Below are 13,860 nucleotides of genomic sequence, written 5' to 3'. Positions count from 1 at the left end.
TTTGCCGAAAGAAAAGTAAATAAAACGTATTGGAAAGTACCCGGAAATGGAGAAGATGTTCGAGTGTTTTGGAAAAAATGGACATGGAGTATCTTGGCTAAGTAGGCGTTAGCAAGCTCTCAAGATTGCCACAAGCCAGGAAAAATGATTAGGGTTCATTGCTTCCACAGGTTGTTGTACATGATTTATTCTATTATTTTTTTATGTGGTTATTTCAAAGCAGTTTTAGAGGGTCAGCCTTAACCACTAGGGTTGTAAGGGCAGCATTTCCTTTGTCTTGGGAAAATACAGCCCAGTGGTGCCCATCCCTCTCCAGGCACACACGGTAATTTGTAACTAGAACGTTACCTTTAGGATAAGGTGCCACTTTTTTGGTGTCAGTAATCTGGGGGGAACTGAATTACTTTATAAATGAAGTAACAAGTAACTGTAACTAATTACTCTTTGTTGTTTGTTTTTTTTCAGTAACCCACCCAACACTTCAAATAGGTGAGTTTTGGAATGAACACCAAATTCCAAGTTAAGGTATAACCTAATAAGATGCTTTCATTCTGAAGTCACATTTTTTTGGTCTGGATTGACAAAAATGTAGCAAGTCCAGCAAATGTCCGATAAATAATTGACTTGGAGCAAATGGAGCGTGTGATCGTCTGTGACAGTTCACCTTCACTAGGCTGCCACTGCAGGCGGTACCCCCGAGACGATGGGATGATTCTCCATGTCAGGCGAATGGAGGAGGGACTCGTGATGGCTGCCTTCAGGACCTGCTGCAGCTGGCGCTCTTGAAAATGATAAAGGCAATTACTGTCTATGCAGAGAGTGACATGTAGCATTTCTGACATCATTGAAAAGGATTCAATGAGATCAGGGCAATGTAAAGATATCTGTTGATTCCTGCCGTGGTCTCAAAGTCAACTCAAGTCGTGTTTATTTGTATAGCCCTAAATCACAGGAAGTCTCAAAGGGCTGTACAAACTACAGACTACTGTTACACCATCCTCTGATCTAAAACCTACATGAGGGCAAGGAAAAACACAAAAACCTCAGCACGAGGAAAATATAGAAACCTTGAGAAGGGACCGCACTTGAGGTAATCCCCTTCCAGGATGACCAGGCTGCAATGGATGATGCAAGGGCATCAACAAACAATACACAAACATCATCAACATGAAGTATAGGTAATAACAGAATGTCTGGTTGACAGCTTCCTGAGGGCAACATCATTCATAAGCTACCAAATAGAAGTGTGTTTTAAGCCTAGATTTAAACACTTCCACCGAGGTTACAGATTGAATCTTAGAGGGCACACTGAGAATTTACAGACCAACTGATTTATTTTCCATTTCGACAGCATTTTTTGGGACAGGCTCTCATACATTATCTCACAATATCTCACACACACTCTGTATTTAACATATTTTCACAATCACAAACGCTGTCATACATACTCTCACTCACACACTTTTTGACTCTTTGATCCTTTCTCTCTCCTTCTCCCTCTATTGCTGTCTTTCTCACAATTCTTTTTCACACCCACATTATTTCCCTCTCCCACACAATCTCAAACCCTCACACACACACAAACTTGGGTGTGGGCGCTGTATTTTACAGTTTTGGGATTCAACTGTATTTGCAGTGAACAAATTCTTACACTCTCTCCCACGTTCATTCTTGAACTCATACATTTTCTTAAACTCTCTTGCGCACTGTGTTTCTCATTATCTTTCTCTCAAACTCACATATACTCTCATACGTATTGTCCCTAACACCCTCTGTCCTGGTGGATATTTGGCCGCTTCCCTACCTCTGTGGTTGAATTAAATGATTAAAACTGTGATTGGCTAATAATAATGTATATATTTAGAAGGTGAAGCATATTTAAACAAGAATTATATAATGGCAAGGGGCCAGTTTATGTTTTCGTAAAAATCCTAATAAATGCTCAATTTATTTCTGCAACCCTAAAATGATTACGGACCACTTAATGCATTATCTAGCCTTCCAACAACAACAAGCCGTTCCAATTCAAAGATAAGTGCCCATGTTAATAGGCTGAAACATTTGGCCCCTTTGAGCAATGTATGCAATAACTATTTCTCAATAAAAGCAGATTTCCAACACACACACAATCTGAGATACAAAAACATTTGAAAGCAGAGGAAACATAAATCGGCCTTCAGATGGAATTAAAAAGATAACATATGTTTGGATATTACTCATAATAGACAGATGGAGTGCATGTGTAATGAGCGTAGGTGGAGCATTGTTTCCTAAACAGAATTAATCCGGAACATGCAACTTTCCAGTACAGCCGAACACACACTGAGTACCGTATTTTCCGGACTAAAATGCGCACCCCAAAACCCTAAATTGGCCAGAAATTTGAACATGTGCCTTATAATCGCTGTGCCTCATATGCGGACCAAATACATGCATAGTTGTTCACAATTGCATAACTAAATGCAGCAGGAATCAAACCCGGATCACAGTGGGGAGAGCGTCGAAACCTATCCACTAGTCCTTTAGGCAAACAGACGACATACAAAAAGGCATTAGGTCTTACCTCCTTATCACAATAGCTTTAGTCACAGTACCAGCTATGTTAGAGTACAGAAGATATTGTTTCACTTTTTCAGCTCAAACTAAGAATGGTAAGTGACAGACGTTTTCAATACGGACAGCCATGGGCTTATTTATATATTTCAGGATGACCAAATTACCTCCCACAATGCTGGTCCATTTGTTCAGGTCACAATGACAAAATTGCTTCCCACAATGCCTTTATCTATCCACACCGCGATTCCCGTTGCATCCAATTTAATGCAATTGTGATCAGTAACATATTCCTACTGATTAATTAATGTGCAAGTACAGCACTTTTGTATTTTTAGTGCAATCCTAGTCCTTTCAGCAGTTTTAAATCCAAGCACCGTATAGTCCAGTGCATTGTATAAACAGAAAAAAGTATTACAAAATACTATTTTTGGGGGGTGCGGTTTATAATCCTTCGGACCTTATAGTGCAAAAAATACGGTAAGCTTCTCATCAACGTTCTCAGTTTCTTTTGGTTTACTTCTTAAACACTAAGCTATAAGTACTTACCTATCCTGAAACTGACAGTTTCCCTGGCTCCCTCAACATTTCCTTGATAAAGTGGTATCACAGTGAAGATGTACTCCGTGTCAGGCTGCAGTTGAGATATCGTGTATGTCTCACTGTCCCCTGCAATCTCCACCGTTTCAACATCCAGACCTTTTGATGAGGAGAGAAGTTCAAGTGAGATGTGGGGCATTTTTTACTTCAAAGTTGAATGGCAATGTCCCTGTCGCTGTTCTGACCTGGAACCGCTCCCCACGCGAGACGGTAGGCCACCGCACCACTGACACCTCTCCACAGTACACGGACGCTGCTCTCTGACTCTGTCTCCACTGATAACTGCCGCACTGCCTCCAGGCGCACTGACACACAGCAAAATAGTTGTTAAATTCCCCAGTACCTCTTTGTACGAGCACCACTAAATATGAGAATTTAGATACACGAGTTGCATGTTGAACAAATATCTTGCTCGTTATACGAAGGGAAATCCAGGCCAAAAGCACTCCCTGAAACTACCACTAGGGCGCGCTCGAGACCGCTCACCGCTTGTAACTGCTCACCGCCAACATCAGCTGGTTTCAGTTTGCGCATGCAAGCTACTACAGACAGAAAAATTTGAAAATTGTGCTGTAAAATATGTTGTCTGAACATTCATTTAAAGTTACAGTGACTTTAATTTTAAGTGCACAGTAAGCGCTTACGTATCATCAACAGTCTCTCAATCGAATACCTGTCAACCTCAGCCAATTGCTCAGAGTATTGATGATTGTGATTTCCCTCATTGAGCGATAATAAACCTTACAAATGCAACCTGGCCCCTATTCACTCACAGCAAGACCAACTATGTAGAAAACAGCAACAATATGAGCAATCTAGGATGAGATTGGTGTCTGCTACCATTGTCCCAGACGATCCCAGTTAGAGCCAAAACTGGCAAGATGAGATCTTTTTAATTTGTGTTTTTCCTGTCTAAAAATTGTCATACAGCGTACACAATTTTTAATGACCAAAAAACCTATAAATTGCAGGGAAAGTGTATAAGTTGACATGTTTCCATTACTCCTTGCAAACGCCCCCTATCCCAGAACCACGCACACACCATAGTGTGGTAGGTGCTCATACTCTTTGTCATTAAGGGCTATACAAATAAACATGACTTCACTTTTATTTTGTTAATATCATCTCAATAATTGCATTACTGTTTTTATGTTTGATTACTATTTAAATGTGTGTTTTAGTGATCCGTAAGATGTGTTCTATACCTTTTTAGGGTTCATTTGGAGGATTTTGGAAGCACGGGATCGGACCAACTAGTTTTTAATCATTTCATATGGGGAAAATGTGCTTGTTACAAGAGCAACTTGAGTTACGAGCACAAAACTAGAAGAAATTAAAAGAGAAAAGGTATTCATTTTTGATATTAAGGAATATAAAAATAAATGTGGCTTGACTATTATCAATTGGGATTTACTACATAAGGACAAAATATAGGACAGTTTCTCTCAAATGAGGGCACTAGCAAGTACTTCAAAGGCTACTTCCTTCAATCCAAAATCACAGCACGTGTGTCCCTTCAACATGAAAATTGAAAATGAAAATAAATTGTCAAATATGTATGCGCACTTCTAAATCCTAAGGGAGCTGTACAGAATTTGAAACATCTCCTGGCTTAAAGTCATGATTGCAGCGTCAGTCAGGTCATTCATGAAGCATGTGCAAGTAAACCTCGAATAAACTATTTTTCATCATTTTTATTGGGGTCTGGGTTGGTGTTTAGATTTTACTTGAAACAGGTATTTTCTTACTACACTTACAGCCAAAGAAACATCGGAACGACCATAACGACATTCTCCAGCACTCCCCCTCTGCCCCCTTTCTCAAACCCAATGTGTTCCGCCCCGAACAGCTCTGACATAAGTAAGAAAAAAGCAGATAGGTGCCGTGGAAGAATACAGTATAAGGGCTCTTTAAACCCTGTTGGGCACTGTAAACACATAGAACACATAGTACAGAAAATATTTAATTTGAATGTTTTAGGACATATCACTTATTTATTTATTTGTACTGAAACAGGAAGTTCATCAAAATTAATACAAGCATATTGTTTTGCCATCTGACATATTCTATCCATCCATCCATCCATTATCTGCATCGCTTGTCCTCAGTAGGGTCGCGGGGGTGCTGGAGCCCATCCCAGCTATCTTCGGGCAGTGGGCTCATTCATACCTCCGGACAATTTGGACCGGCCAATAAACCTGATATGCATGTTTTTGGTATGTGGGAGGAAACCGTAGTGCCCGGAGGAAACACACACAAGCACGGGAAGAACATGCAAACTCCACACAGGAAGGTTTGATCTCATAATCGCAGAACTGTGCCGCGGTCACTCTAGCCACTCAGCCGCCATGCTGCCCTGACATATTTTAAAATGTTGCTAATTTGAAGGATTATTTTACTGAATTTATTAGACTTTTCTTTTTTAAAGATAATATAATTTTTGTTTAATGACAAAAATCTTCACCCAAACACTGGTTAAAGGATTCAGGGGGCTTGGTTCAAAAATGTGCCTAGGATTACGTTAATTAAAAAAGTAATAATAAGAAAAAAAAGCCTATTATATTATTTGTTTATCTAATACAACAATACAAGAGTGAATGCCTTTTGTGTTTTGAAATGCCTCAATGCTGGTTTTCTTCGCCAGGACACACTGTACATTTCAACCAGATTTACCGTAACTATTTTTATTGCCATGTTAACTGAAAGTTTTTAATAAAATGTACACTACAAAGTATTTTCCTTTTTATTAGACCAAGTAAAGGGATAGTGTATTATTTAGCGCCTCTTAGTGGTAAAAAAAACATTATCAAAACAAAATTGATTCATATAAGAAGCAAAAATAATAAAACTACCATATAAATAAAAATTTGGAGGTCTGGAAATGAGCATTTATTTTACATAAAATGAGCCACATCTAAATGGAACATACATAATTGTCCTCCATCTTGCTGCTACGAATACCTAAAAACCGCAAAAAGGCTGGGCAAAAAAATTGAGGATTAAAATGATGCGTTTTTGTCAATCGTTTTGGTAGTTTGTATTTCACCTTGTGCTTCTAAGCACATGATATCCGTTGCACTACACCATACAGCAACAACTAGTGGTCAAATAATACACACTGTCTCATTAATAACAAAAATTACCCTCAAAAAAAGCAATCTGTAAAACTAAATTAAAAAAAAAAACTACAAAAAATACTATGAAAAATATTAATCAGTAAAAACCTCAATCATACAAAAATAACCATAAAAATGTTGACACGGCATTTCAGTCTGAAGAATTTGAGAATATGTCAAAGCTGTAAAAATAAAATGAAAAAACCTCTGGTCTGAGCCATTTTAACAGAGAACAAAATACGATGAGTGAGTAGAAATGGAAGAGTCCTTGAAAACATCTGCAAAACACAATCGTAAATGGTGGTACCTAATAAGTGTATTCCTTCTTTTAATATTGGACAATCCAAATGTGATTTCATATGATCCCAGTTCCTTATTTTGACAATTATTGCACACTGTTGTTTCTTGTTTTGGCGAAATTAATCATTGACGCTTTCAGCCAATCATGTTGCCGTTCTTTGATTTTCACATCTCTTATGGCTGATCTGAACCTTGAAGATTTATGAAGAGAGGAGGCTCAGAGGGCTGATAAATGGAAGAAAATACTCTTAACTGATGGCTTCTCTTGCTGTTTCTGCTTGCAAGTTCAAAAGACATTGATGATTCTCTCCTTATTTTGAGTGTATACAAAATTTTAAACTAACAGAAGATTATTTGAGAGTGGCAATCCTAGCATATGAATATAATCGACATTTGTCAAGTTAAGTCATTTCTATTTGTATAGCCCTTAATCACAAGAGGTCTCAAAGGGCTGTCGGGACCAAAGACTACTACAGACTACAGAATATTATTACACCATCCCCTGATCCAAAACCTACACGAGGGCAAGGAAAAACTCAATAACCTTATCATGAGGAAAATGAAGAAACCATGAGAAGGGACCTCACATGAGGTAATCGCCCTTGCTGGAGGACCCGGCTGCAATGGATATCGTAATACACAGACATAGTCAATATGAAACATAAGTCATTCATAAGATATAGAATATAAGTGTTTCAAGCCTAGTATTTAACAGTTCCACTGAGGTTGCAGATTGACATCTTGTGTTTGTAGTTTGATTTCTTTAGATGAACTGAAGAAAATGTGTGGAAACTGTAATCATGTCAGTTGATTTAATACATCATCAATGATCAAGATGGCTACTCACATGTGCGAGCAGTGAGGGTTGCTGGCGATGCAGGATTGCGAGGGAAAAGCGGATAGAGGCTGATGACGTACTCGGTGTCAGGTTGAAGTGACTCCAGGTTGACAGATGTGGAATCCGCAGGCAGAGACTCCACCAGTTGCTGGCCAGATGGCTGACCTACGCGTCCACATCAAAAGCAAGGTTAATAAACCACAGCCACAAAATGCAATTATTAAGTTAAGTCTATCCAATGAATAAGAAATGCATCATTTTAATTTGATTTGCCGCAATGTCATTACTAATTTCTTACAGAATCGCAATTAATTATCTGTTATCTGTGTCCTGCGAACAGCAACAAAGTTATTCGAGTCAAAGCGCTCCATGTGGGACTGGCACTCCTGCCACACGTTTAGCTAAGTTTATATCAGCCCTCAGGGGCCCATCCTTGCTCTTTTGAATTGTGTTATAAGCAGGTAGTCATTGACACCTATGTAACCTAGAGCACACCCAAGAATTTCAGAAGAAATAACTGACAATCCTGCATATCCAGGGATTAAAAACTAGTTCGATTTTGTCGGTAATGTAGCGGTCGCAATGTTGTGACTGACAGCAAATTCCTGGAGGCAGCAAGATATTAATTGCCCTGCTTGGACTACAGTACATTCTCAACTTCTTTCAAAGAATGCCACAAGCAAGTTATTAAGTGTGGTTGTCTCCTTTCCTGCTCATTTCCACTTCAGTATTTCATTCCGCTTTGGCAGGCCTTCGACAAATCAATATATCAATATCCAAACCTGTACCACTTAGAGGACAATTAAGGCAGACAGGCAACAGTTTGGGAGTTTCAGTGTGCTGTATTATGAGAAGAGAAGAAGAAAGAGGAATGCATGATTTATAAGAAAGATTGTGAAGCAGATGCGTGCTTGACCTCGCGGTCCGTAGGTAAGTTGGTATCCCTGAACAGGATTTGAAGGCCGATCCCAGCCCAGGGAGAGAGTGAAGAACCCCGCTTGGATCAATTGAAGACCTGAGATCCCTGGCAAGGACCCTAAATGGAAAATACATTCACTTTATCAACTCAGGCAAAACATTATTTTTTTTCCTCACCCAACAAGCTGGAATACACAGAAACACACAATAGATAAAATGAAAAAAGAAGAAAAAATTCATATAAATTAATTATAAAAATACAATTTCATGGCAAAGCACAGACTAACGATGTGAGGAAAGGGACCTGAAGGAGGCTCGCCCACACTGACAGGGATGGCAGCAAATGGGAAATGGAAAGGATTTTCAGCCATCAAACCATATTCTACCAGTGTGCAAATGAGGAAAGACTGAAATTAAAAATATGAAAATAAAAAACTACTACAGAACAAAAAAAACATAAACACTAAAACAAAGAGTAAAATATTGTTGAGGAAAAAAAAGGAAATTAAAATCAATTAAAAGCCATATGAAAAAGTGAGTCTTGAGCCTCCCCTCAAAGATATCAGGGATCTTGTGAAATAAATAAGAATTTTGAAATGTTTTAACTTCAATTTGACGCTACTATAAAATAAATGTTAAAAATAATGATATCAACTGCATTTAAATACATTTTTTACTTTTAAACAGTTGCTAGTTTGCCGCTAATACCAATTCATCTACTTTTAAAGATTAGTATTTTGTGTTTAGGGAAAAAAAGATAAATAAATAAAGTCAATAAATCTTTTTTTCTTTATTTTAAAGTTGAAACGGGCTGTCTGATGTTTTCCTTCTTTAAATTTACATATAAGGGTCAGTACTAGCGAGAATAACAGTATTTCTACTTGAATTAAAGTCAAACCAAAGGAATCCATAAGACTATTGTATCTTATATGGTAGAATAGAATAGAATAGAATAGAATAGAATAGAATAGAATAGAATAGAATATGCCTTTATTGTCATTGTTACAACATGGGATATGCTGTGACAACGAAATTGGACGACTCCAGTCCCACCTACGAGTCCAAAATACATCATTTTGTGTTTGTAAAATAAGAGTTAAGAAGCAATGTCCACCTGGCCATTTTGAGAATGCTGTTTAGGAAAGATGTCAAGGTCTTAGCTCATAACCAATCGTGGCTCTTATTCAGAAAACAGGTGAACTAGGATTGGTTGTTAGCTCACGCCTGGATGTTTGTGATGCCATAATGACTTGACAGCATTCTCGTAATTGGCCGCCCTAAAATAGATTATCTTTTAAAGTCCTATTCTTGAAATGTAACATAAATCAAAGTGCCATGTTTAGACTAGCCAGGGACCTTAAAACATAATATTGTAAGGAAATCTCTTAAATTGAACTTTGCTTTACGTACTGAAAGTACTTCTATTGACATCTCTCTCAGTCCAATGTGTGACTTACTGGTTTGTCGATTAGCAGAAACCGATTCTCCGACACTGTTCGGGTACTGAGCAATGACCGTCACAAGGTAATCAGTTCCTGACTTCAGTGCTCGTGCTGTAAAACTCCTCTGACTGGCAGCTAGTGTCTCCTGTAGGAAGAATGTTTTTTTTGACAAAGCAAATTATATCCTGAACAGCATCTGCATAATCAAGGCATGTTGACACTGCGCCCGGCTGTGTGGGTTCCCCACCGAGCATAATTAACTTAAGGTATTATTAGCTCCTTCAATCTCACTCAAGACTGCAAAGCAACTGCCATAAATAAACACCTTACCTAACCCAAAAGATTTGAACTCACCTGCCGCATTTCTGCGGTGATAGGTTGACCTTCGCTAGAGAGGGGCACATACTGAACCACGTAACCCTTTAAGGGCCCACCTGCTGAATCCCAGCGGAACCTAAGTGAATCAGATGTCACGCCTGTGAACTGAATGTTAGCTGGGCTCGAAGAGGCATCTGAAAAGAGAGGAGTGGATGTTTGTTACTGAGCAATTCAACAAGGATTAAACAGTAAATGGACACGAGCATTGACACATACTTTTTATTAACTCATCCACTGCTTTTGACGACCAGTGCTTGGACTAATGCATTACAAAGGAAAGCAATCTCTTTTCTCATTAACAAGTACCGAAAGGCGTTATTAATAACGTTTTTCAAATCAAGTTGTCCTACTGCATTAATCCGCTATTCATTAATTGCAGACAAGGTATCGCAGTGTCTTTTATTTACCGGGTTAGTCGTTTATCACTCACATTTTAACAAGTAACTTCAATCTGCTAGCAAGATTTATTACGTGCAAAGTACAACTGATTACAGTTATCTTTGTCGCCGTCTCACGCAAGTAGTACGAGGAACCTCAATTTGCCCTAATAGAGTTATTCTCCCTAACATGTATAATCACATCCAAACCAAATTTACGTGGGCGGGAGGAGGGTTTGTAACCTGTACAACGACAACAAACCAAAGTAAAATCAACAGCAAACCGGAGCACATAATTCATGGGGAAGGCGTGCTGAATTTAGGTCTTTTTTGCAATACACCATGCCCGGAGCAAAAATAAAAACATCTTGGACATTACCCAGATATGAGGAAGGATATCTTCAAGTGGTTTGAAGCCCAGAGACAAAATTTATATGGAGTGCCTTGAATAACTGTTTTTTGTAAGCTCTCAAGATTGCACAAACCAAGAAATATGAAGGGTTCACTGCTTCCACAGGTTGGTGTACTCAATTTATCTATTTTATTATGTGTATTTAAGGCTCTTGTGGAAGTATATACGGTAATTTGTTACTAGATAGTTACTTTTTAAGTTACGCGCTACTTTTGGATGTCAGTAATCTTGGAGGTAAATGATTTACTTTTTAAATGCAGTAAATGGTTACTGTAAGAAAGGACAGTTTTTCAGTAAGACACCCAACACTGTTTACAACTATGGCAGGGAATGACTAAACCAAATGAAGACAGAAATTCAGTATCTGTTACCCAACATGTACTATGATTGTTCAAATAGCATGTTTAAGTACCAATGCTTGCGTAGACTCCGCCTGCTTTGGAGCACACACGAGGGCTCACAAGCGGAAGAAGCGTGTGGAGCAGTTTGAAGTCTTTCACAAAAGAGATGAAATCGCTGCTGGGCTTGGAGGAAATCTCAGACAGCTCTTCATTGTCAGCGCTTTTCATACCTGACACAAAATGCGGAAAGATTCAAGGAGGGTCCTTTGATAGAGCGCTAACTGCATCCGAGCCGCCTACCGATTGCAAAGATGTTCACCCCCTGACCACGCAGCTTATCTGCCGGCTCCTGCACGCTGTCCTGAGACTTCCCGTCTGTGAGCAAAATTATGATCTGGCAATTCAAAGGCAATGCATAAGACAGGATAAAACCTTATACTTGAGCGGGGGCGGAATTGGCTGGATCTCAAACCTTTGGGACATCCCGGCTGTATGTGGGGTTGAAGAAATTATCTGCAGCAAACTTGAGACCGGCACCAGTGCGTGTATTTCCACCTTTGTAGTTCATATTTTGCACGGCCTTGACTAGCTGTGTTCCATTGCGGTATGCTGTCAAGGTGAACTCAACTCTGGATTTACAAAAAGTTCAATTTAGACAAAAAAAAAAAGACAAGACTGCGCTATTTACAATAATGAAGTGAATTCTAATGCCATCTGTTACCTGGAGGTGTCACTGTACTGTATGGCCCCAAAGCGAATTCCTGTCTCACTGACAGATCGCGAAAAGGGTTTGATGATTCCGGCTATGAAACCTTTCACCTGCTGGAAGTTAGCTTTCCCGATGCTGGAAGATCCATCCACCAAAAAAACAATGTCTGATGCTTGGACGTTATTACATCTGCCTGTGAAATGGAGAATAGTTGCAAGGCACAAGGTAAAAACAATATAATGATAGAAAAAGTGTTCCTGGTGTACTCCGAAAATCCAAAATCACCTTGAGCTTCAGTGTGTGTCACAAACGACAGCAGCAAGAACAAGGGGACAATTCCGGACCTCATTTTTACAATCTAGAAGGACACAGAGTAAGAAATTTAACAAATATATAAAACAATAACGTGGCAAAATCTTGAGGGTTAAGAACCTGTGATAAGTGAAACTCTTAGAGTAAAAACATGTATTTGTTTTACAATTATTATACAATTAAATACTTTATTATACACTGAAACCAAAGAACAAACCCTTTTACAGGAACAAGCATTTGATGATGTGATGTTTTCTGGGTTCATTAAGCATTTCGGTTCGCACAACATCGAACACTCCCGCCCAAATGACCCAGCCAAGGTTAATCGGGCCAAAACATGCGTCCCAGCGGCAACCTACGGATCTGCCCCTTTTGAGGCATAGCCACATAGTGGCTTTCTCTGCGGTTTCACTAGCCGATTTAATGGCTTTCTTCTTGCCACCCATGTCACTCCCCAACGTTGAACACATTAATGTATAAACGTTTTCTTATTTGCATTATTTTTTTTTTACAAATAACTACTGTATCGTCGAAAAACAATAATCTGGGTGACTGTTTCGCCAATCAGAATGCGGAACACAATGCAAATTTGTAAAGTAGCAAAACTGTGAACAGTAAACCACGTTATAGCAAAGGTGAGTTGTATGTTATATAATACTGCAAACATATTTTTTTTTTACAACGTGTCTGATCCTGCTCTGAGACTCAGACTATCAGATTAATTTGCTCATTTTTAGAATTATTTCCATTTTTTTACTTGGCTTTCTAGTAAAATAAGGATATTGAAATTGTTAAAGTGTTATTTCTCTAATTTTATTTCATTTTTACCAATTGCTTCTCATAACAAAAACCTAGTACGCAGACTACATTGTGTTCATTTGAAATAAATTTTCCCCATTTTAATGAAGAGGTTTTGCATAACAATTGTTATTAAATAAACAGGATTATTTTAATTGTTTTACTCATTGTTGCTAAACTTACTATGAAGGCCTTTTGCAGTGCATAAGAGGCCAAGTGGCATAAGATTCATTTCTAATTACTTTGGTAGTAATTAAGCGATTAAAGCACAATAAAGGGAAATTAATTAAATCAAGTTGTTTCATTTCATCATTTTGAAAATGTACAGTTGAAATCAATAAAATAAAATCAATAAAAATGATCTACACAAAAATTAATGTGTGCTTTGTGGGTATTTATCTTTTTATATTGATTAAAACAGTAATCCTCCAGACTTACTGATAAAATTAAGTTTTCATAATATCGCTCAATTTTATCATAAAGCGTTGGGAATTATATCCACAATGAACAGTATGTGTATAAAAATGCAGATGAACATACTGGGAAAATCAAAGATGAGAACAAACAGCTGGCATATGTTAAATTCCTAAACATTCTCCCCCTTTGACAGCATCTACAGTAATAAAATTCAAAGTTCTATTAAAATACAGTAACTATGAAAAGAAAAACAGCAGAGAATGATTTTGTTATGTCAGAAAGGAATGACAAAAAAAGAACAATTCATCATATGGATTTAAGATGATTTTCATTATGGGGCCTGCCTGAG

General features: G+C 38.3%; 1 protein-coding gene across 1 annotated transcript in view; it reads right to left on the bottom strand.

Annotated features, from left to right (window-relative positions):
- Nucleotides 1-12,333, bottom strand: part of col7a1 (collagen, type VII, alpha 1) — a 104,177-nt gene extending 91,844 nt beyond the window's left edge. The window contains exons 1-11 of the mRNA XM_088337345.1: nucleotides 12,270-12,333; nucleotides 11,997-12,177; nucleotides 11,748-11,904; nucleotides 11,576-11,669; nucleotides 11,347-11,505; nucleotides 10,122-10,279; nucleotides 9,783-9,912; nucleotides 7,417-7,572; nucleotides 3,339-3,458; nucleotides 3,103-3,252; nucleotides 665-781 (exon numbers count right to left, since the gene is read on the bottom strand). Of these exons, the coding sequence (XP_088193471.1) occupies nucleotides 665-781; nucleotides 3,103-3,252; nucleotides 3,339-3,458; nucleotides 7,417-7,572; nucleotides 9,783-9,912; nucleotides 10,122-10,279; nucleotides 11,347-11,505; nucleotides 11,576-11,669; nucleotides 11,748-11,904; nucleotides 11,997-12,177; nucleotides 12,270-12,333 (1,486 nt within the window). The remainder of the gene's footprint in view (nucleotides 1-664; nucleotides 782-3,102; nucleotides 3,253-3,338; nucleotides 3,459-7,416; nucleotides 7,573-9,782; nucleotides 9,913-10,121; nucleotides 10,280-11,346; nucleotides 11,506-11,575; nucleotides 11,670-11,747; nucleotides 11,905-11,996; nucleotides 12,178-12,269) is intronic.
- Between the last annotated feature and the right edge of the window lie 1,527 nt (nucleotides 12,334-13,860).

This window comes from Urocampus carinirostris, chromosome 6 (assembly GCF_059441175.1).
Source record: "Urocampus carinirostris isolate Australia breed hairy pipefish chromosome 6, RoL_Ucar_1.0, whole genome shotgun sequence".
NCBI lineage: Eukaryota > Metazoa > Chordata > Actinopteri > Syngnathiformes > Syngnathidae > Urocampus > Urocampus carinirostris.
This window is presented reverse-complemented; position numbering and strand designations above follow the sequence as displayed.